Source organism: Silurus aristotelis (genome assembly GCF_946808225.1).
Source record: "Silurus aristotelis genome assembly, chromosome: 28".
Lineage (NCBI taxonomy): Eukaryota > Metazoa > Chordata > Actinopteri > Siluriformes > Siluridae > Silurus > Silurus aristotelis.
Genome location: NC_139601.1, coordinates 4,134,312 through 4,159,499, shown reverse-complemented (window position 1 = coordinate 4,159,499; position 25,188 = coordinate 4,134,312). Strand labels below are relative to the sequence as shown.

At 38.8% G+C, this 25,188-nt stretch overlaps 1 protein-coding gene across 4 annotated transcripts in view; it reads left to right on the top strand.

The window, feature by feature from the left end:
- Window positions 1-25,188, top strand: part of fhit (fragile histidine triad diadenosine triphosphatase) — a 247,998-nt gene that overhangs the window by 180,669 nt on the left and 42,141 nt on the right. For all 4 annotated transcript variants that reach the window (XR_014532253.1, XM_083534323.1, XM_083534321.1 and 1 more), the window contains 2 exons: window positions 17,463-17,608; window positions 20,403-20,432. Coding sequence is in view for 3 of the 4 variants with exons in the window: in XM_083534323.1 (XP_083390449.1) it covers window positions 17,463-17,608; window positions 20,403-20,432 (176 nt within the window). In the remaining variant the exon portion in view is untranslated. The remainder of the gene's footprint in view (window positions 1-17,462; window positions 17,609-20,402; window positions 20,433-25,188) is intronic.

The window sequence follows — 25,188 nt, the reverse complement described above, 5'->3', positions numbered from 1 at the left end:
CTGCTCCTCCTCTAATATGTTTATTCATCATTCTCTCACAAATGTGTCTTGAGGGGGCTGAGTGATGGCTTGTGCTGTGTATTAGAGCACGCTTTTAAAGTGGATCTTTAAAATTTTACGCATGCCTCGTGATTTGTTTAAGACGCGCCGTTCCTAATTGGCTACAGTCTCGCCTCGGATTAAGTAACAGCACAACAGTTATTTGGTGTTCTTTTTATTTATTTTTTTTATTTTAAATAGATCGTTTTTCATTTTAATTCCTGTGTTCTGTACATTTTCATTTTCCCATATTAGAAATGCGGTTTGTAGTAGGAGCCTGAAAATGAGCCAGTAATATAAGGAAATATTAAAAATGGCTTTACAAATACCGACTTTGCAATTCTGCAAACAGATTTACAGAGTTATGTCATAATATATGACGATATGCATTTATTTGCGTATACGTTTTGTCTGGTTTTTATGTTATACGTAAAATATCGTGTTCCCTTTGTCTATAGGCAACAAGTTGCATTCAGCAATAAACAAATATATTATTGTATATAAAAAAATCCTCCTTAGGCATGAATATCTTACATCTGGACAGTGTATTCTGTTTCTCTAAACATTCAGCTGAAATACTTTGCCATGCCTCTTGTAAAACTTACCTTGTGATCCAGTTCATCCCAGAGCAGTTCAACGGGATTTAGGTGCAGTGACTGGGCAGGCCATTCCATGATAGACAACATTCCAACCAACTGTTTGCTCTCTGAATAACATTTACAGAGCCTATAGGCTCATAGGCTTCTGGTCATTGTTTTGTTGTATGGTGAAGTCGGTTGCAGTTAGCAGCAGACCAGACGGAATTGCATGGTGTTGAAATATGGAATGGCAGCCATGTTGGTTTAGTTTTCCTTTCACCCGGAATAAGTCTCCAACCTTCCCTGCTCCAAAACAAACACAATTCATTAAGCTTCCACCTCCATGTTGGATTGTGGGGGTGAGGCAGCGAGATATCATCTTCTCACCTGTTCTGTGTCTTAATTATTATAATTGGTTATAACAAGTTGCATGTTAACACGTTGCAAAAGAATGTTGTATGTAAACTGATAAATCTAGTATGTGGGTACTATATATACAGTATATATATATTCCTTTATAATATAAGTAGCATTAGTGGCATTATAACTAATAGTAGTAATATTGCTGTTATTATTAATTCAGAGTTTATTATAATACCCGTAATCCATCAAATCCAGAAACACCCAAAACATGCCTCTGAAAGAGCTTTAAAAATGCTGCCTGGCACGAGTGTATTGAGATGCGCCACATTGTTCCTTCTTTTTTTCCCTTCGCAGCCCGACTTCTACGGCGCTCTGGATGATGTACGATGTAGGCAGGATGTTAAAACAGTCAGACATTTTGTGCCAGCGGCACGGTCTGGGCTGCGAGCACGCAGCTTTTGTTCCTCTGAAGGGAACATGATGAGGAGCATTTATTCCTCTTGCCTCCTTTGTGCACTGTCGGTATTATGCTGCTGGTTTTCCGCCTTGTGTCCCAAAACTCTCACATGACTGTGTCTCTTTTTTTAGAGGCAGTGCCAGGAATCTATTTAACACTCGCTAGGATTTCTGACGTTATCCTAGACGCTAATCTATTGCTATTCAGAACACAAAAGTCAGAGGAACCACAGTTACTCTAAGACTGTAAAGCTTTTGTTCAGAAAGCTTTTTTCTAATTATCAGCAAGTTGCCAATAATTCAGTTCATAAACTTATTTTATTAATTCCTTGTGAAGCTTTATAATGAATTTGACATACTTTATTGGTAACATAATTCCACCCACACCAAGCTGACACTTCTGGGCCCCTGAGGAAGACCCTAACCCCAAAGCTGCTCGCTCTGGATGAGGGCGTACGCCAAATGCTATAAATTTTATAACATTTTGTCAGATACCCTGTGCTGTATAAGACACCTTTATTTACTATATACTGTAATGAAGCAAAATAACTTATATATATATATAAAATTTGGAGTGTATTAAGGGGGATTTTGTGCTCATTAAGGTATTGATGTAGGTGAGGAAACCTGGGGTGCAGTCAGCATTCCATTTCATTCCAAAGGTCTTCAGTAGGTTTGAGGTCAGAGCTCTATAGCAGGCCTCTCAAGATCTTCCACTCCAATCCATGACAACCATATGGTCATATATCTGGCTTTGTGCACAGGGGAATTGCCATGCTGGAATAGATTTGGGCCTCTTAGTTCAAGTGTAGGAAAAAGATATCACATATATAGCACTGTGTGCCTCCAACTTTGAGGTAACTTTTGGGAAGAACCACACATGGCTAAGAAGTGGGGTTTCCCAATACTTTGTCTGTATAGTGTATGTTTAAAGAGCTTTATTATTACAGCTGTATGAAGCATTATTAACATTTTAATGCCACTTTCACCTAATATTACAAGCAAAAAGCACATTACTAATGATTAATGAATATGTTATAGTAAGTGTTAGCATTCACACAGGAACAAATGATTACATAGGGTTGTGATAAACATCTCTTAATGACTTTTCTTCTCAGTGTACATGGTGAGCCTGAGGACTTCAGGATGTCTGGGCTCTTTTTCATGCAATATGCTCTACTTCCTGCATATTTACCTTACTAATCATGTGTGAAGGATGATTCTGTAGGCCAAGCTGGAGTCAGCGGTCATCCTGAAAGCAAAAAGACCCACATGTCATGCAAACCATTCTGTGTGTGTGTGTGTGTGTGTGTGTGTGTGTGTGTGTGTGTGTGTGTGTGTGTGTGTGTGTGTGTGTTTCTTGTGTATGCTCTGCCATTAACCTGAGGGAGCAGCAGGGTGTGCAGAGTGCTGATGAGTGAAGTTCTGGGTCAGAGAAGCTCAGAAAATTAACCTTGAATTGCATGATGCTGTTGCTTCAATCATGGGCACATTTATTTCATGGAAAAAGCAGTGACACTGGACATGGAGCATGGCAAATGATGACATCTGGGATTTTTTGTGCAATATTATTTACATTGTGCAATTTCTTTCCCAATACTTAAGTTTAGAAATAACAGAAAAAAACGTATTAATTGTTATCTAGTCAACATCATTTATTTTCATGGATGATTTGTTGTAATACACATGGCAACTGTAAGTGACAAATACACCAGTGAACAAAAAACACAACACTACAACTAAAACCACCACAGTACTACTGAAACCACAACCAAAGTTATGATTACATGACTAAAACGACAACTTACAAACCAAACTACAACTAAAATAACAACAGTACATCCAAAACGACAATATTATGACTAAAATAGCAACATTATAACTAAAACTACAACTATATAAGCTGCCAAACAACAATGAAAACAACAGTACAACTACAATTACAATACTGTGACAAAAACCACAACTAAAACTACATTACGATTAAAACGAAATTAGCATTGCTAAAACAAACAAATAAAACCACAGCATATAAACAAATCCACAAAGCTATGATTTAATCTGTCATACTAACACTAAAACAACAGCACAATTTGAACTAAAACAATGCAACTAACCCCACAACTAAAACGACAAAATGACAATTGAAAAGCCACAACTAATACCACAACAGTATGACTAAATCCTCAACTAAAACCTTAGCAGTACAACTAAAACCTTTTCTAAAACCAAAAGAGTAAAACTTAAAACACAATAGTGCAACCAAAACTAAACTAAACCTGCAATTAAAACAACTAAAACCTCAATTACAACCGAACAGTATTACTAAAAACACAATAGTGCAACTAAAACCACAACAAAACCCGCAATTAAAACAAATATAATAATATATAATGCAAATTGAATAACAACAGTACAGCAAAAAACATAAATAAAACCACAACTAACACCACAACAGTACATCTTAAACCACAACTATACCCATAACTAAACCCAACTAACTAAAACAACAGTACAACTAAACCCACAACAGTACAACTAAACCCACAACTAAACCCACAGCAGTACAACTAAAGTTACAACTAAACCCACAACAGTACAACTGAACCCACAACAGTACAACTGAACCCACAACAGTACAACTAAACCCACAACAGTACAACTAAACCCACAACTGAACCCACAACAGTACAACTAAAGCCACAACAATACAACTAAACCCACAAATGAACCCACAACTGTACAACTAATCCCGCAACAGTACAACTAAACCCACAACAGTACAACTAAACTTACAACTAAACCCACAACAGTACAACTAAACCCACAACAGTACAACTAAACCAATAACTAAAAACACAACAGTACAACTAAACCCAAAACAGTACAACTAACTCACAACTAAACCCACAACAGTACAACTAAACCAATAACTAAAAACACAACAGTACAACTAAACCCAAAACAGTACAACTAAACTCACAACTAAACCCACAACAGTACAACTAAACCAATAACTAAACCCACAACAGTACAACTAAACCCACAACAGTACAACTTAACTTACATCTACACCCACAACAGTAAAACTAAACCCTCAACTAAACCCACAAAAGTACAACTAAACCCACAACAGTACAACTAAACCAATAACTAAAAACACAACAGTACAACTAAACTCACAACTAAACCCACAACAGTGCAACTAAACCCACAACAGTACAACTAAACCAATAACTAAAAACACAACAGTAAAACTAAACTCTCAACTAAACCCACAACAGTGCAACTAAACCCACAACAGTACAACTAAACTTACAACTAAACCCACAACAGTACAACTAAACCCACAACAGTACAACTAAACCAATAACTAAAAACACAACAGTACAACTAAACCCAAAACAGTACAACTAACTCACAACTAAACCCACAACAGTACAACTAAACCAATAACTAAAAACACAACAGTACAACTAAACCCAAAACAGTACAACTAAACTCACAACTAAACCCACAACAGTACAACTAAACCAATAACTAAACCCACAACAGTACAACTAAACCCACAACAGTACAACTTAACTTACATCTACACCCACAACAGTAAAACTAAACCCTCAACTAAACCCACAAAAGTACAACTAAACCCACAACAGTAAAACTAAACCCACACCAGTACAACTAAACTCACAACTAAACCCACAACAGTACAGCTAAACCCACAACAGTACAACTGAACCCACAACAGTACAACTAAACCCACAACTGAACTCACAACTGTAAAACTAAACCCTCAACTAAACCCACAAAAGTACAACTAAACCCACAACAGTAAAACTAAACCCACACCAGTACAACTAAACTCACAACTAAACCCACAACAGTACAGCTAAACCCACAACAGTACAACTAAACCCACAACAGTACAACTAAACTCACAACTAAACCCACAACAGTAAAACTAAACCCACAACAGTACAACTAAACACACAACAGTACAACTAAACCAATAACTAAAAACACAACAGTACAACTAAACCCACAACTAAAACCACAACAGTGCAACTAAACCCACAACAGTACAACTAAACCAATAACTAAAAACACAACAGTAAAACTAAACTCTCAACTAAACCCACAACAGTGCAACTAAACCCACAACAGTACAACTAAACTCACATCTACACCCACAACAGTAAAACTAAACCCTCAACTAAACCCACAAAAGTACAACTAAACCCACAACAGTACAACTAAACCAATAACTAAAAACACAACAGTAAAACTAAACTCTCAACTAAACCCACAACAGTGCAACTAAACCCACAAAAGTACAACTAAACCCACAACTAAACCTACAACAGTAGAACCAGAAACAGAAAAGTCGGCTACTGTATAAACACTTCAGAATATGGAAAGGGAGAGTTAAACATTATTAAACTTCACATGCTTTTTGTGTCAATTCCTGGATTAACATGTTTTATTTTTTACTTCACACATACAGTATTTTTTCTGTCTGGAATCTAACAGGTGTCTTTACCTTCTTATTCTGTAAATATTATTTACATTTTATTCAGCTGGCTTCCTATACAAACAACATATGTTCATGTTTCAGACTTATGGTGAACTATGTGTATTTTTATATACAGTATGTGTACACATATGTGCTTCGAATAAACCGTTTCCTGTTTCCATCAACTGTTTCCAGTAAAATGAGTTCATAAAAAGTTAATTTGCGTACCTAATAGAATTCCTCTCGGGTTTAGGGTAACGAGCGTGTTTCTTGTTGTCCGTAGGCAAAGAAATAAAATAAAATGTTACACAAATACTTAAAAAAAAAAAGATAATAATAACATGTTGCCACAGTTTCCTCCCAAGCCCCTTCCTCTACTCACATTTTCCTTCTTATTACATGTCAGACTCTTTAATTGCATTTTAATTACATATATCTCTACTTACTCGCTCTCTAATGTGATTCCGAGTCCCTTTACAAGCCACGTTTTATTAAATAAGCGATCGAATGACGACCGCGTTTTGCTCGTAAGTCGTCCTGGAGCGTCCTGACATTATCCTGGGGTCTGACAAAACACACGGTGTTAGCTCAAAACCCAAAACTAACTCTCATTCTATCAAAGCGTTATTAGATTTCACTACACACTCGGTTTTGTGCCTCTAAGACGCAACACGTCCTCTTTTTATTTTTAGAACGCTCGTATACTGTATATATGATATAAATATATTCGAGAAAATGTACGTTTTATGGTTCGGTTGCAGCGAAATCTTTCTTCTGCTCTCAGATTAATTAAATCCCACGGGTTTTATAATTAAACCCTGTGCCTTCACGTCTCTGAATCTCCTCCACCCGCCTTGAGGAACAGTCAGTGTACTGTAGAATATAGGAACCGCTTCAGTCTTGGTACAGACACAACACAGATTCCGCTAAGTTTCTTGACTCTCTTGAGTAAATATTTAACAAGCAATAGATCATATACACTATATAGACTTAAATTATTGGGGCACTAGACTTTTTCATCAATATGTGGTTCTTCTCAACCACAAAGGAAGAGGCACACAATTGTATAGGATGTCTTTAAATGCAGTAGAATTACGTTTTTCTCTCAATTGAACTAGGAGAGCCAAACCTGTTCCAGCATGACGATGCCCCTGTACACAAAGCCAGCTCCATTAAGATATGGCTGGCATGGGTTTGAATGAAAAGGTCTTAAATGACCCGCAATAGAGCTCTGACCTCATCCTAATAAACACCTTTGGGATGAAACCTCACCTCACCTACATTAATACCTGACTTTACTAACAACCTTGTGGCTGAAAGAATCTCCACAAACACACTTCCCAGAGAAGTGAAGGTTATTATATCAGCAAATGGGAACTAAATGTGGAATGAGATGTTCAAAAAGCAAATACCAAGCTTATGGTCAGGTGTCCTTAAACTTTTGTCTAATTAATTAAGGTTTCATTGTTTATGAGAAGAAAAGAAAACTGGTGATGATCCACAGATTTTTAGATGTAAACTGATTGTGCTATAGATTGGATCCCAGCACCTCCAACCAGTAGCTCGAAAACTTTGTAACTTGGAAAAACTCCTTAATGATTATTTCAAGTACTTTACTTGAGTAACATTCAGATTTCACAAATTTTTCTCCAAGTTAGAAAACACCACCAATCCTCCATCAGTCATCTCATGCTCTGCTGTGTTCTGATTGGCTGTCACTCCTGCCAACCATGTAGTCGGACATCTTTTGTGCCGTTAGTTGGGTCTTGGATACATCTGATCCAGCATATGATCTGCGCTTACTAATGTCAATTTTTTTAAAACATGACAAATGTTTTGCTATGTTGCATATAAGATGCTGAGTCCTAATAAACTCTGAGTGATTCTTTCCTATCAGTTTGTCTTTTTATCCATCTATTGTCAGCTTCACACTCCAGCAGGTTTGAAAAAGTCTGTATTCATCACATTGATGTCACTCTGAAGTACATAAAGCATTGTATTTTTCCTCCTCTCTCTGGCTTAATCATTTCGACAGCCCGGATCGATCAGTTGAGAAAGTTGGAAACTTTCTTTAAGGTTGTGTGTGTGTGTGTGTGTGTGTGTGTGTGTGTGTGTGTGTGTGTGTGTGTGTGTGTGTGTGTTTGGAAAGGAAGGGGGGGTGTCTGTTGGCATGCATACAGTATGTGTTTGAGGTAGCAACAGGACACTTGGATTCATTGAATTCAGGCTAACAGACAGCTCCAATCTCTCAGCATGTGTCTGCAGGCATCTGCTTTGAATGTCCAAAGCAGCTTTATTAAGTGTGAAGAAACGGAGCTGGATTATCTGTCTGTCTTTTTCATCTTTACACATCCCTTATACAGTTTTTTTTTCTTGTCTGTCGGAAAAAAAGCTAATGGGCTCGAATATAAAGTGAGTAAACCAAGTAATTATTGGTGCATTCAGTGTAGGTTGGGTCAGTGTTCAGCTTTAAGGCTGTTCCCATCGGTAGCAAACTGTGTAATTTCTCTCACTTTTCCTCGGGGCGCATCATGGGATGACAAGTCCCTAATTCCCGCCTGGGTCACGTACGCTGCTCGGTATTGACATTCCGGCCATCGTAGACAGAACTGCAGCCTGCACTTCCACTCTTCACCACTAGAGGTGTCGTTCTACTTCGGCTGCGCAGTGATCGTAATATTAAATATCATCCTGCCGCCCATTAAAATTTTTTTTAATTCCCCCACGAAACACATTTGCTACAGTAATCCGGGACAGTAATCGTGTTTAATCCGTACTTGTTTTGTTTGTTTATTTACTTTCATTTCGCTCCTTTGTTTCCCCGCTTCCTCGGCACGGCTAATCCAGCTGTTCAATTTTCCCACTGCATAATGTAAAGCGGAACTGATTCCCGGCGAATTTAAGACAAATTCAGCTTTACGCTGGAGAAAGAAACGACAAGGTTCGAGGGCATGTGTGTTCCGCAGCAAGCATGATTGCATTTGCAATGCAAAGGCAATCTCCAGGCCTTATTACACGCATCTTGAACTCGGAGGCAGAGATAATCAGATGTAAGTGGTCAAATGACTGTTATGACGGATAACAAAAGGGATCGGAGGAATGTTTATTCGGCTCTGTGTCCATACGCAGGTGTCAGAGAAGGTGTTGGGATGAGCTCGGAGAAGTCACACGTGAAGAATGCCGTTCATTATGGAAATGATTATTTTACTTCGGGCATGCAGATGAAGTCGGTTTTATTTTTTTATTAGATATTTTTTTACATTCAGATATTTAGATTGGTTAATATTGAGCCGCTTCGGCAAGTTACATCGCTATTAGTCTTCATTTCAGCTGTCGCATGGCGGCGAAGGGAGAAAGGCTTTATCTCATTTGGAAATCAAATGGAGTGGAGTATGATTGGTTCCGTCCAACTGTGGCAAGGAGAAAATGTCCATCTGCCGGAGTAGTTATGCAGCCCTCTGCAACGAACTGACGGATTGAATTAGAAATGTGCACTTGCCTCGCTCATATCGCCAATATGAATATAGAACTGTCACGAGTCAGGGTCGATGTAGTTACACGGAAATTGAGTCCAGAGTACAAAAATACAAATCTAAAAACTGACTCCACTTTAATTCAGCAGATAAAAAAAAAAAAATGTATTCATTTACCCCCCTCAAAAAAAAACAAAAATGGAAAGACTGGGAAATTGACTATTAGGTCTCATGATTGGTTATGAGACAGTTGGTAAGTACTGTATTAAGTATGTATTGAAACATGATGGTGTGCCATTTTGGGGTAATGTGAGGTGGTCCAGTGCGACTCAGAAGTACTCATACCACCATAAAGTACATGCTACCTTTTCGGCTGCTCTAGTTAGGGATCACCACAGCGGATCATCCGTCTCCCTACCCCCCGTCCTTTACATCTGCCTCTTTCAAACCAACCATCTGCATGTCTTCCCTCACCACCTTCTCATTCCTCATTGGGCTTCCGTTTTCCCTCCTGCCTGCTGCCTTCATCCTCAGCATTCTTCTGCCTATATACACACCATGTCCCTCCTCTGCACCAAATCATCTCAATAGATGATTCTCTCATCTTGTCTTGAAAACATCCTACAGACACGGTCCTTCTAACTTATTTCTAATCCTGTCCATCCTCATCACTCCTGATGAAAATCTCAGCATCTTCAACTACCTTTAGCTCCGCCTCCTGTATTTCTAAAAATGCAGCATGGAATACAAACCAAATTGATTTATTTCCTCTTATACACAAGTGCAGTTGTGTATAACAACAAAAAAACCTAATGAAACTGGCCTGGACAAATATTATTTCCCCTTTAGAGAAGACCCAATGACCTAAAACAGACGGTTCGTTTGGCTCTGAACCCCTCCGAGCAAATCCTGGATGCTCGTATCAAGATGCTGTACCTTCTGTAAATAAACCTGGTTTGCAAGAAAGACGGTGTCGACAGAGATTTCTTCCAAGCAACAGCTACACTTCTGCACAACCCGAAATATACATCAGTATTTTATTTTATTTTTTTACCAGATATGCATAAGTGGTACAAAGTCAATCTCCTCTTCCTCTTAACTGTCTCAATGTATCTTACAAATCACTCGGAGCCTTATAAAGCTTTCCAAGGAGTACAGCTCTGAACGACAGTCGCTGCATTTAAACAAAGCACCTCCAAACATCAAACACTCACTTTCTCTTTCTCTCTCTCTCTCTCTCTCTCTCTCTCTCTCTCTCTCTCTCTCTCTCTCTCTCTCTCTCTCTCTCTGTCTCTCTCTCTCTCTCTCTCTCTCTCTCTCTCTCTCTCTCTCTCTCTCTCTCTTTATTTGCTCCTCCTCTGACTCTCTTCTTGTCTGCTCTTTTTGAAACCGAGCCCTAATTTCTCATCCCCAGTGACTGCTCGGTGGCGGCCTGCAGCGGGGAGGGGGAGACATCCGTTAATATGATATCTGATTTCCTTCCGCCAAGGCGAACATGAAAGCAGGGGAGAGTGATCGTTTGCGCCATGCTCGCCTGGCTCTGGCGTGCCCATTGTGCCACGAATGCGGCAATGTAATCATCTTCCTCCAAGAGCAATGGCCCGGTGTTTAATGCCTGTCATCCGAGGTGACGATTCGCCTTCATCCAACTCCCAAGCAGCAGCATGCGTCTCTTTTACCTCCCTGACTTGCTGTGTGTAATTATTTCACAGATTTATGACGGTAGTAATATATTAATATACAAGCGTTGGAGTGTTGTGTGGGCACGGTTGATGAATGCCGAGGTGAAACAATAATGATGTGAGGGGAATACATATATGAGTGCTTTGGAAAGTTGAAATGACTGATGTTTAGGGGGAAAAAGTGTTAATTTGTTTGGGAAATGACACATTTACCAGTCACTTTAAGGGGAATATTCTTAGCCCTGTTCATTTATCCAAAATTTGGTAGATGCCCTTAAGGGTTTTTGTTCGAAAGCTCAAAAGTGGTAGTTTGCCAGTTTGATCTTTCTGATCAGAAGTGTCTATGGTGCCACTTTCTTATAATGATTCAGCAGAACACTGCATAAAAAATTCTGATATATGTCAGGTTAATGTTTGAATAAAAGATCATTTCACTTCAATACATTGTTATTTGTATAGTGCTTTTACAGTGAAAACTGTCTCACAGCAGCTCTACACAGATAAAGCAGTAATAAAAGAAAGTAAATGTTTGTTCCTTATTATTGAAATTTGTTCCTAATGAGTGAGGCAGTCCCTGAGAGTGACTATGGCCGGAGAAAGAAACCTTGAGAGGAACCAGACCCAAACGGAAACTCATCCTCATCTGGGTGGTGCCGAATATCCGTTCATTACAGTTCTTTATTGTGAAGTGTGCAGTCATAGAAGATTAAATGCAACCTGCGCTCCTGAGCCATCGTAGTACGCTGTTCACATCAACTACAGTCCAAATCCATCCTCAAAGCTCCCGTGTTGCTCTGTAATTTCACAAGTTTTCAGGCCGTTGATGTGCCACCAATCCCAGCTGCACAGAGTGGCCTCCAATTGAAGAAAACCCCATCCCCAGAAGACCACATTGGATTTCGTTCCAGCCAGTGAAGAATAGGATATTATCACCAGTCTACAACAATGGGTCAGGACCACAGGCTGCGTAAACAGTTGTGCATTTAAGGACCTATTACTGCACACCTCAACAATGGAATTGCAATGAATAGATTTCAGATGAGGCTGGGTTTCCTTTTGAGTCTCTCAATGTTTCTTTCTCACGCCATGTCCTTTTTTCCTCGCCACTGCTCACTTATTGGGAATAAACAATGATAAAGAACAAACTTATAGGCAGACTTGGACAATCGTTTATGTATCCTTATAACCACTTTATCTGTATAAAGCTGCTTTGAGAAGATGTACAAATAACATACAAATAAATATGAATTAAATTTAAAATGACTCTTAGGCTAAAACTAAAGTCAGTTGATAAATGGTATAAGGTCACTTGGTCTTTTTGGTTGTACAAAATAAACTTAATTCTTGTAACTTGTATCATTAAATATGTGTCAGTTGTAATGTGTGAAGTTGAAGCCATGTGTATTTTCTCAATTTTAATTGCAAGCATGACCCCACAGTATATCAAGCGTTACCCTTGAAATTGGTATGAATTTTCTGTTTTGATTATTTCATCCTTTTCAATTCTTAGACACATCAATTTACTCAAAACATACAACACTATATAGTATAATATGCTAAAAATCTCCTGTGAGGCATTTACAGCCTCTTTTCATTCTTGTACTTTCCCATTATTCAATTGCATAAAAAAAGCCTTGATTATTTTAAGGCCAAAGGATGTTGAAGCTTTTTCTTTTTGAAGTGGACAATATGTTGTCCTAACCTTTCTGTTTCCAAGAACTGTGTGTTATTCAGTATGTTAAGGTGAGTAATGTAGACTGGTGAGGGTGGGTTAAGGTTGTGAGGGGAATGTGGTTCGTGGACCTTGAACAACCTGCAGGTACAGTCAGAGTCACCCAGGGATTTTTCTTGTGTTTGTGCACTCACATGCTCAGGCCTTCATTAGTTCATGATGTGAAGGTATGAATTAGTATTGGCAATAAATACCACTGTGTATTCTGGGAACACTTTGACCTTGTTTGCTAATGGTTTGGAATGATTCAGAAGAACCACAGATTTGTTTGAAACTTTTGCTCACACCACCAAGTGTGGTAAGTTTTCTAAAGAACCGACCCACTTTTAATTCACTGGAAAGGTGTTTGCGTTATAGTCACATTCATTCATACACCAGCAGGGGAACAAACCCCACCCATGTTTTGGTGGAACTGCCTGATAATGTTCAGGTATCAGCATACCTTGGCTAGACCAGAATTGCAGAGGTAACTAATATATAGTGTGCATTGGCTTGGATTTTGCAGCATGGTTCACTTAATCCCACTAGTAACATGCAGATATTGGACTCTGCCAATGCTAAATAAGGAAAACCAGCTTAATGCTAGCAGAAGACATCAAGTAGCTCAAGATTCTTCAGAAATGGTGCTGTAATGTAAAGAGACTCAAGCTGAGACATAGATAGCTCTGTATGCTGCATACACTATTTAGACAAACTTTTGTGAACAACTGCTCATGTGCTTTTTACACACTCCATTTCGAAATTAAGTTTCATCGTTGCCCTTATGAAAAGATTGACTCTTCTGACTAGGCTTTCCACCAGAATCTGTAGCACAGCCATGGGGGTTTGTGTCTATTCAGATAAAAGTGCATTAGTGATGCCTTGATAGAACACTGATAATGGGTGAGGAAATCTGAGGTGATGTCGGTTCTCCAGTTCACCCAAAAGGTGTTTATTGGGAAACCAGGGGGGAAAAAAATTGTTAAATTGGCAAGCCATGTGTTCAGTGTGCTCATTGTGTATAAAAGGGGCATTGTCATGCTGGAACAGGTTCCATTCCTCTGAAGCAAAACTGTGATATTAACGTACGCAAAGCCATCTTATACATTGTGGTAACAATCTGGGGAAGAACGGCATATGGGTGTGATGGTCAGGTCCTCACAAACCTTTGGCCATATAATATTTATAATGCAAGCAGATTGAACGTATGACAGTTGTACAGTACATATTCAATTTGGAAAGTCTCAGAAGAGTTTAGGGGGTGAAATAGGACCATTTTATAATATATAACATATCAAATACTTGCTAAATCTGTGCCAAATGAAATATCCAACTCTTATTTTTGAGTGACTGTGTATATAATCTGTGTTCTAATCTTTCTTTCCTGAGTGCTGATTATTTCCATTTCAGATGGAATAAGTCAAGATTTTCTTTCTGTGCCACTGATATTCCAGTAGTTTGTCTGCTACTGGGTGTCTGTTCTGTTTCGGTTTGCTGTGTGTGTGTTCAGAATAATATGAGGTTTCAATTTCCTTTTTATTTCTCTGTTCTAGTCTCATGCCTCCCAATTGCCGTGGTTGTGGTCAAAAGAATCTGCATTTCAGCTAGCACTTGGCATGCTATTAGGAAAGTTAAAAAGAGAAGGCCAGAGATATTAACAGCATTAATTCCAAAGGTTTACATTCGTGTTTTTTTAGCTTTTGGCCAGACATGGCAGACAAATCAGGCAGGAGAATTTTGGACAGCCTAGCAAAGTTCAGAGGAAAGTTAAAGTTTGCAAAGAACATATTTCTGTAATTAAAAAAAATAAACCAGGAAGGGAAATCAATAAAATATTTATTTGCACAGTTAAACACAGCAGCAGAAAATAATTAAAATTCACCTATTACCATTTTTTTTATTTTATTTTGAATTAAAATGCAGTGTAACGCTAACAATTAAACAGGCTTATTATTTATTTCCTTCCATTTATTATTATAGACAGTCTGTTTCTCCATCTGGCTCAGAGTTAGACCGATTTGGGCAGCTCTGGTTTACAGCATCACGCGGACAATGTGAAATGCTATTTCACACTTCAGTGGCGGTATAAGGATTAAATTACTTTGCTAGAATATTTTTGAAATGAACGTAAGACGAGCCATCAAAACTGTGGAAAATATAGCGTTTTGTGGACAACTTAAAGTACTGAAAATCTTAAGTCTCCTGCATTAAAAGTGATGTAATCGCCAGAATCAGCAAATCTTTTATATATATATATATATATATATATATATATATATATATATATATATATATATATATATATATATATATATATATATACCAGAATCTGGTATACAATTTCAGACCCCTCCATGATTTCTAAGTGGGAGAACTATATATATATAGTGAGGAAAATAAGTATTTGAACACGCTGCTATTTTGCAAGTTCTCCCACTTAGAAATCATGGAGGGGTCTGAAATTGTCATCGTAGGTGCATGTCCACTGTGAGAGACATAATCTAAAAAAAAAAATCCAGAAATCACAATATATGATTTTAAACTATTTATTTGTATGATACAGCTGCAAATAAGTATTTGAACACCTGTCTATCAGCTAGAATTCTGACCCTCAAAGACCTGTTAGTCTGCCTTTAAAATGTCCACCTCCACTACATTTATTATCCTAAATTAGATGCACCTGTTTGAGGTCGTTAGCTGCATAAAGACACCTGTCCACCCCATACAATCAGTAAGAATCCAACTACTAACATGGCCAAGACCAAAGAGCTGTCCAAAGACACTAGAGACAAAATTGTACACCTCCACAAGGCTGGAAAGGGCTACGGGGAAATTGCCAAGCAGCTTGGTGAAAAAAGGTCCACTGTTGGAGCAATCATTTGAAAATGGAAGAAGCTAAACATGACTGTCAATCGCCCTCGGACTGGGGCTCCATGCAAGATCTCACCTCGTGGGGTCTCAATGATCCTAAGGAAGGTGAGAAATCAGCCCAGAACTACACGGAAGGAGCTGGTCAATGACCTGAAAAGAGCTGGGACCACCGTTTCCAAGGTTACTGTTGGTAATACACTAAGACGTCATGGTTTGAAATCATGCATGGCACGGAAGGTTCCCCTGCTTAAACCAGCACATGTCCAGGCATGTCTTAAGTTTGCCAATGACCATTTGGATGATCCAGAGGAGTCATGGGAGAAAGTCATGTGGTCAGATGAGACCAAAATAGAACTTTTGGGTCATAATTCCACTAAACGTGTTTGGAGAAAGAAGAATGATGAGTACCATCCCAAGAACACCATCCCTACTGTGAAGCATGGGGGTGGTAGCATCATGCTTTGGGGTGTTTTTCTGCACATGGGACAGGGCGACTGCACTGTATTAAGGAGAGTATGACCGGGGCCATGTATTGTGAGATTTTGGGGAACAACCTCCTTCCCTCAGTTAGAGCATTTTAGATGGGTCGAGGCTGGGTCTTCCAACATGACAATGACCCGAAGCACACAGCCAGGATAACCAAGGAGTGGCTCTGTAAGAAGCATATCAATGTTCTGGCATGGCCTAGCCAGTCTCCAGACCTAAACCCAATAGAGAATCTTTGGAGGGAGCTCAAATTCCGTGTTTCTCAGCGACAGGCCAGAAACCTGACTGATCTAGAGAAGATCTGTGTGGAGGAGTGGGCCAAAATCCCTCCTGCAGTGTGTGCAAACCTGGTGAAAAACTACAGGAAACGTTTGACCTCTGTAATTGCAAACAAAGGCTACTGTACCAAATATTAACATTGACTTTCTCAGGTGTTCAAATACTCATTTGCAGCTGTATCATACAAATAAATAGTTTAAAAATCATACATTGTGATTTCTGGATTTTTTTTTTTTAGATTATGTATCTCACAGTGGACATGCACCTACGATGACAATTTCAGACTCCTCCATGATTTCTAAGTGGGAGAACTTGCAAAATAGCAGGGTGTTCAAATACTTATTTTCCTCACTGTATATATCAAAACTTCCTGATGTTGGTATACAATCACATCTCACTCTTATTATGAACAAATCTATTTTATTTTGTATTGTTCAGGACATTTTTTAATATGGTTTCACAGTAACAGAAACTTTTCAAGCACAGTAGTACAGTACAGTAGGAGTATGTCAGTTTGATAGCCAGCTAGCATAAAAAAGCTAACATTAATACAGTATTCATATCAATGCCGTGATTTCATTTTGTTTTTGTCACTATTTACTTATTTACTCATAACTATTTGTTTATTGCCTCAACATTACAAAAAAAAGGGAAAAAGTTACATGGTCAGCTGACAGGAAATGTATCCAACTTTCCTGTATATCATGGGAAGAAGAAAAAAAAACATGCATTCTCGGTATATTTATGTTCAAGTGTGTATGTTAATTTGACAAATGATGACCGAAAGTATATCGGTCAAAGTATATATTGGTAACCAAAGTATATATTGTATAAAAGTATTTAATACAATTTAAAAGTATAAAGATGTATTCTAGGGAATGTATAATGATCTGAAGCCCATGGACGAAGAAAACAATACAAATAAATGCATTTTCTCCAGAGTAAATAAGATTTGAGTGGGTTAGCATTAAGCATGTGGAGCTTTTTCTTGACTGGTTGCTGTTGTAGATGTGTTGGTGTGTCCCATAAGGCCGGTGGAGCGTTTTCGAGACCTGCGGCCTGATGAAGTGGCGGATTTGTTCAGCGCCACACAGAGAGTGGCCAACGCTGTTGAGATGCACTTCGGTGCCACCTCCCTGACCATTGCCATCCAGGTAAACATTTCTCACACACGCACTCCCAATCCTACATCCTTTTCCATTCAAACTAACGCGTAGTCACGTTACCAGGACTGGTACAATAAATTGCTAGGTAGTTAGCTAACTTCTTTTTGTCAGTACATCTAAAGTGACCCGTTATATGAAATGAGTTCTCCACCCGTCCTGGTTTCACGCTAATGCCATTACAAAACCACGTTTTTTTTTTTTTTTTTTAAATCTCTATTTCCTCCCTTCTTATCCCACAATTGACAATCCAACATTGATAATGGTCTAACTAATGGATTCTGTTACCATGGAAAAAAGCTCCCTCGTGAGCAGATTCAGCGAGGAAATGTTTAAGAAACATGAAAACTATACGCCACTATGAGCCATTTGCTATGCCTATTGTTCTTTTACATCTGTCCATCTGTTCTTCAAGGGATTCTCCAAAAAAAATACATTCTTAGTTATTTCACATGCATGGAGAACTAACAGGAGAATAGCACCTGCTGGAATAATGCATTTGCAAGTGCATCAGAAAGAGAGAGAGAGACAGCGAGAGAGAGAGAGAGAGAGAGAGAGAGAGAGAGGTAGATAGAGAGACAGAGACAAACAGAGATAGTACCTTCATTTTGCATAACCTTTGATATTTATGCTAATTCCAGATGGTTTCGCTCCCGCTGCGCCACGCAGCCTGACAAAAGAAAATCATTTCACTTATCTGACGGAAGGCTATAATCAATATTCCTTCACTCAAAGGCAGTATGACGAGATTGGAGATTAGATGTGTCTGCTTTCAGCGGATTGTCCCAGGCTGCACGGTGCCCACAGTTCCCAATAAAAGAATCTTCTATGCTGGAGTTCTTTTATTTTGCTGTAAAAACAAAAAAAAAAAAGGTGCCAGGAAATGAAAAGTGTTTGCTGTGACCCCGTGGAGGTTGTTTTTTAGATCCGCTTCGCAATCTCCGTAGCCCTGTGGCTACATCTTGGTGCTATTTATTTGAAGTTGGTCATCTCTAAACCTTAAGGGTTCATTAGATACCTCACCAGAGGGTTTCTGTTTGTTCTGTGGCTCTACATGAAACCTTTAATAGTTCCCCTCCCCCGACGGACAATTTAAAGTGCTCCGAAGGAGGTTGATGAGATGTTTGTTTTTATTCAAGGGTTCTTGGGCTGCTGGTCGAAAGGTATCTAACTGTTCTAGGGATCTACATGGAATCGTTCCCCCCAAGATGGGCAATGCAAAGAGGTCCTATGGGGTTGTTGGAATGTATATTCCTCCACTCTTTGAAAAAGGATCCTCACTAGTATTAAAAAAAAGTGTTCTTTAGATATTTCTCTTCTATGAGGAGTTCTACCTTTAAGAGTTCCCTCAGAGGGGTAAAGATGATGAGACATATACTGATGATTGAGTCTGAAGTCAACAGGGAGTTTATTTTCCTAAGATTCTTCTTAAATGTGCACTTTTTTGGTACTTTGACTTTCTTTCTTGATGAATGAACAATAATTGCATGAGTAATTCTTGAGTTTTTTTATTTATTTGAAAAAACATTTCTAGTCAGAACGTTAGGATTAGTCTTACAGTGATTCCTCAAAACACTCACAATCCAAGCTGGGAAGATGTTCCGCCAGATTTTGGAGTGTGCTTGTAGAGATTTGTACTCAATCAGCCACATGGGTATTGGTAAAGTCATGTACTGATGTAGGGGGTGCAGTCAGCATTCCAATTATCCCAAAAAGGTGCTCAATTGTGTTGAGGTAAGACCTCTATAACAGGCCAATTAAGAACTCTAACCCATGTAAAGCATATCTTCATGGAGCTGGTTTTGTTCACAGGGCATTGTCATCCTGGAACAGGTTTGGGTCTTTTAGCTCAAGTGAAGGGAAAATGTAATGCTACCACCTCCAAAGACACCCTATACAATTATCTGCCTCCAATTTAGTCTTAGCAGTTTGGGGAAGAACCACATATTCCTGGAAGCTATTCGTTTATTTATTTATTTATTTTATTATTTTTTTTGCAGCACTATATTTTTTGCAGAAAGATTCCTCATGGGTTCTTAATAGTTAATGGTTTCTAGACTTTTTTTTCCAGATGGAAACCATAAAACCGTAAAGGGTGATATATTAAACTTGAATTTTTGCATTTGTTTATAGAGGGTTGACTTGGATAAAACAGCCAAGTGTGTATAATAAAAAAAGAAAAAAAAAATGTAAAATCTGGAACGCTTGAGCATAAGAAGCCATAACTATGTTAAAAACCCTAGAATGCCAAGATTCTGAGAACATGTTTATCACAGTCGGCACACAGTATAGGTTTGAGGTGAATGGGGGGTTTTAAAGATTCAATTAATATTCGGTTAACGTGCACGATTTATACACCATGATCATCTGTATGCGATAGGAATAGATGTATGTCACCTAGTTTCAACCCCAGCTGTCAATCAAGTGAGGTCGGCACTATCCATGAAAATCAGGAGTTCTTTTTTTTTTAAAGCCCATTTAGGGCCAACTTTTTCATCCATATTCACGATTTCCACATTCGCAGTTCATTTGCACAGATCTCTAGAATTCTAAACCCTAAGTGGCCCTTACAATTTTTCCTGGAAACTTTCTGACAATCCCTCGATTGAGAGAAATAGACGAAGGTTAAAAAAAAAAAAAAAAAAACACCCCTTGGCTTAAAAATTCATGAGGTGCCACAGCGAAAGTGAAAGGATTCATCTGAAATTTAAATGCTGCTAAATTATTGACTGCGATACTTCACAATTCCAAATCATTCCTAATGATCTGCTTCTGTTCCCAACAGGACGGACCCGAGGCCGGACAGACGGTGAAGGTAAAGGCATAATAACACATCTCGTTTAAATTTATCATGAGATCTTTCTCCAACGCTTAGCTCGTATTAAATAATAATAGTTTCTTTTTTATTTGAGGGACCTGAGTCTGTGAAACACGTCAATTTTTAATGGAGTTCTTTTTTTTTTTTTTTTAAATACTTTGTCCGTATAGTTGAAGGTTTAAATGATGGACTGAGATGGTTTGAATTTTGGATGAGAGTCTTTGCCAGAGGCTGGCACTTTTTCACACATCTGCTTGGCTGCTTTGTTAGAAATGGTAGAAGTTGTACCAGCAGAGTACACGTGTCTTGGAACTGAATTGGTCATGCTGCTGAGAATAAATTAATTAGGGGAAGGTTATTTTGCTCTGTTAGTTTTTTTCCCCAATTCAAACAATGGACATGAAAAGCTCTGGAAAGTGCCCATGGTATCAAAATAATTAATCGACAATTAGGGCTGTGTTACACCATTGTAATGCACTTGTTTTGTGTTTTTTGTGGCTCTTTGTCGTGCATTAAAATTGTGTAACGCATACCAAGCCCTTACCATGAACTGTGAGTCAACCCTTACATTGTTGTTGGTTAATTGTCATGAATAATAACCTGGGTACATACTGGTTAATCAGCTAACATTGTCTGTAGACACTTTGTCCACCTACGTAGATTTTGTTGCGTCATTGGATGTTTTTGTGTTAATTGTGTGGTACCACTTGATATTGACACAGTTCGAATAGGATATTAATACCACACAGAAAGGCAATTGTAGCCCTGGCCCTGCAGCATTAACCCATAGGTGTTAATATTTAGAGTTTGATTAGCCTGATATGCTGTGATTAGGTTTCACAGTGTAACCCGGCAGCACTGTAGATCACCGTGGGTAGCTTTGGTAGCGTTTTAAATTGAAATGAACCGCATCATACTGGGTCACTGAGTTGTTCTGAGGCCATCGGGATGATTATTTTTCTGAGAATTTTCCCCTAATTTTATGCAGGTTGGTCAGAATGATGAATGGAGGATAATCGCATGGGCAGTTTTTATAAATGTATCTACTTATTTTTTTTAGTCAGAACGTTAGGATGAGTCTTGTACTGATTCCTTCGAAACAGTTTGCTGAATCAGTTTCTATTTTTTTTTCTTCCACTGCTCTCTGATGCTAATTTTCCTATTGAGTGGCATTAACAGTGTTGTCCCTAATGTGCACATAGCCATTTTTACTGCATATGGAAGTTTATTAATTATACATGTATAGTGGTTGTGGTGAGAGAACTGCCTCTAGCCTGAAATAGGGAGTAATATTGAAATGTTAATGATATAATTCGAGGAGAAGTTGTAAAGCCAGGGAACCCAGAGGAGGCCCCATAATCCCAATGACTCTAATCAGACCCGCGGCCACAAGATCTGCCATTTCCTACTCGTCAAATCAAAAGACGAAAAAAATATCTGCAGTGTTACGGAAAAGGCATAACATTGAGCTTCACTTTCTTTCTTTTTTTCCCGAAGAGAAAAAAATGCTACACCTTTTCATTCGATGTCTCCAAAGGCACAAGATTCAAATTGACTTTCCCTGCAAATGAGTTAAATCCACACAGGATCTGTTCAAATCCTTCAGTAAACGTGGCCTGATCCGATTACGAGGTAAACACCAGCACATCCGTTGTGCATTGCGTTTTCATGTGATCTCTGTTCCTAATCGACATGAGCTTTGTGTCAAAACCTTTGCCATCAAGAGGCCTTCAAATAAGTGCCAGTTGTTTCTTCGGATAGAAAAGCAGCTCTTTCGGATAATGAAAAAGATTTAGGAATGGTTCATGGATCAGAAGACTGTATATGATGGGCGCACTGACATCTTTATAATTATGTTTATTATTAAATACAAATGGTACAAATGGGTTCGGATGCTCTGATGGTTTCTCCGGAGTTCAGGAATTACCTACAGTAGGAGCCTTAGACATCAGGAGGTACCTAAGATCCTAAGAGTTCAACAGGTACCTAAGAGCAATACAGCTCCAATGATACAGCGGCTAAATTCTTGCCATGGTTAGTTTGGGAACAGTGTCCAGAAGGTCACTGTTCCCTAACTAACCTTGGCAAGAATTTAGCCGCTGTATCCTTTATTTCTTACTCCACATCCTACCAGAAAAAAGTTGGACTTGATAATATATTCCATCAATGTGGCCCATTCGTCTCAAGCATTGGCAGGTTGTGTAGTCTAAGATACTTTTCTGCTCACCATGGTTGTAAAGAGTGTTTATTTGAGTGGTTGTCAACTCGAACCAGGCTGGCCATTCTCATTCTTCAACAAGGCCTTTCCAACTACAGAACCTTCATTCAATGGATCTTTCTTGTAGAAACTTTGAAGTCTAGAAGGTTAGAAGTTTTAGATTTTAGATTTTTTACTTCAGTAAGTACAGACTTTTGATATTATGCCATTCTATTGCTATTATAATGAGACTGGAAACTATTATTGGCCTAAACAACATTTTTGGGCTGATAAATGTGGGTTTTTTTGTTATTTAATGAACATAGTTAGGAAAGTAAACTCCTCGTGAATCTCTTCAAATTCACAATTAAGCCTAAAAGGCATAGGTCACGAGAGAAAACAAAAGCAAAAAATGTCCACGCATTTAAATCATATTTACTTCTGCATAATGGATGGGTTCAGGATGTTATATTTTTTTGTATTTTTTTTGCACCACGGTTCTTAATGTTGCTTTTGCTCCCTCTCGTCTCATCTCCTCTGTATTCATTAGCCCCACAGTGCATGCTGGTAGCATCAATCCTCCCCGCTGAAGAAAAACAGCCCTGCGGTCATAGCATTAACAGCAAGTCGCAAGTTCCTCCGTCCTGCCGAAGCCCACATACTCAATCACCGTCTTTAATGGCTGCGGTGTCCTAAAATGAAGTTTTGACTTATTGGATGGCCTGGAAGTTTTGCAGTGTGGTTGGAAGTTTGAGGTGGAGTTGTTCTAAGTTGGAACATTGCAACACTTGACCCTGGTCCGTGAGCCATCTGCCGTCTGGGGAGACCGAGTCCTGGAATCACGTTAAGGAAAAAAAAATAAGCGTGAATTATTAATAAACACAGTTACGCTGTTTTCAGAAGTGAGCGCGATGGGAGTGAAAATATGAGAATACGAGCTAAATAAAACCCCACCTCTCCACCTCCTTTTAATCTTTATTTTTATTGCCAATTTGGTGCTGGCCAATTTCTCAGCTGCTGTGAGTGTGAGATGAGATGATATAGGTTGTCAATACAAACAAGGTTAAATTGAAATAGATTTCAGATGGCGTTTTCCACTCGAACGGATGAACCGTGTCACGGGCCGAGAAGCGCGGGTCTATTCTCAGCGTGGCCTTGCGAAAATAATCCACGGACACAATGCGATTTTGTGTTATATCTGTCGATTGACGGCAGCCATCTTTGGGCCACGGGCAAGTCTTAATGGAGAGGACTTTATTAACGTTCTCTATGCTTCTTTAAGTAAGCCAAGTGGAGTAATCTCCATATTTTACAAACTCATTTTCAACATGGACTTAGTCTAAATTAGACTCCTGCCCAGTCCTTTTATGAAAACAGATTATCTCTTCTTGCATGTAGCACACCTGCTCTGTTAAGTGCACTCGCACCATTTGTCACTGCTGTTATTGCGCTCAGGTGCTGGGATTCTTTTTTTTTTTTTTTTTTTTAAGGGTGTGATTGAATAAAAAGAGAAAGCCACGGTCTATAGAAATGAATGCATTTTTACTAACTTCCCAGCCTGAAGCTACATGGAGGACTGAAGAGTGCTCTAAGTATTCATGTGGTAAAATTGGGTTTTCTCCATCGAGCTGAAAGAAAGCCGGGGAACGACTCAGGAATTTAGTCATTTGTCTTCCTTAGGTGGGTCATTTATCTTGCTTCTAGAGCATGATGGTCTGGAGTACATTAAAAAAAATGCCTGAATATATACATCATTGCCAGCAATAACCCACTTGTGTGTGTGTGTGTGTGTGTGTGTGTGTGTGTGTGTGTGTACGGAGGAGTCAGATCAATGGCTCTCTGTTCATAATGGATCCGTAACATATTTATCTTAATGTGCAAAGAAGGTCATTGCAGTACACACCTCTCCTAGATCCTCCAGCTCAGGGATTATTCGGATGATGTGGAGCTGGAGTGGTACTTGTTACACGCTGGACATCTATCGGACCTACTTCAAGCGCACTCTAAATTAACGCTATTCCATCTTTTTCCTAGCCCGGGATTTATATATCTGGTAAAGAGTGCTCGACTTGGTCCTTGAGCTAAACCCCTTTTAATGTGCAATTCAGTCTGCGTTTGTAAGTCGTTTCCTGATAAACCTGGCACGTCCTTTCTGCAATCTAGCGCTCTACCCAAACGAACGTTTCGTTCTTATGTACCACTGCGGTGGTAGCAGATCGGAATTATCTTGTTAAAATGATGATTTATTTTAAACCGCTACTATTTTCTATACATGGTTTAATCGTAATCGGATATTAAAAGGATAAAAAAAAAAAAAAAAAAAAAAAGTTCACTGCCGCATTCATTACGCTATCCGTGGCTATTATTACGTTTAAATGAAAACCGAGCGCTCGAAACGAATCAGAAGGAAATTAATTAGCCTGCATTTCTTGCGCTGGGATACCCGGCGTTGCCATTATGCTTAAAAGACAAAATAAATAAATAAAAATGATTGAGCGCACACACGAAAAATCTGATCTAAATGAATCATCGTGCAATTAGCTCGCTCGGTTAAAG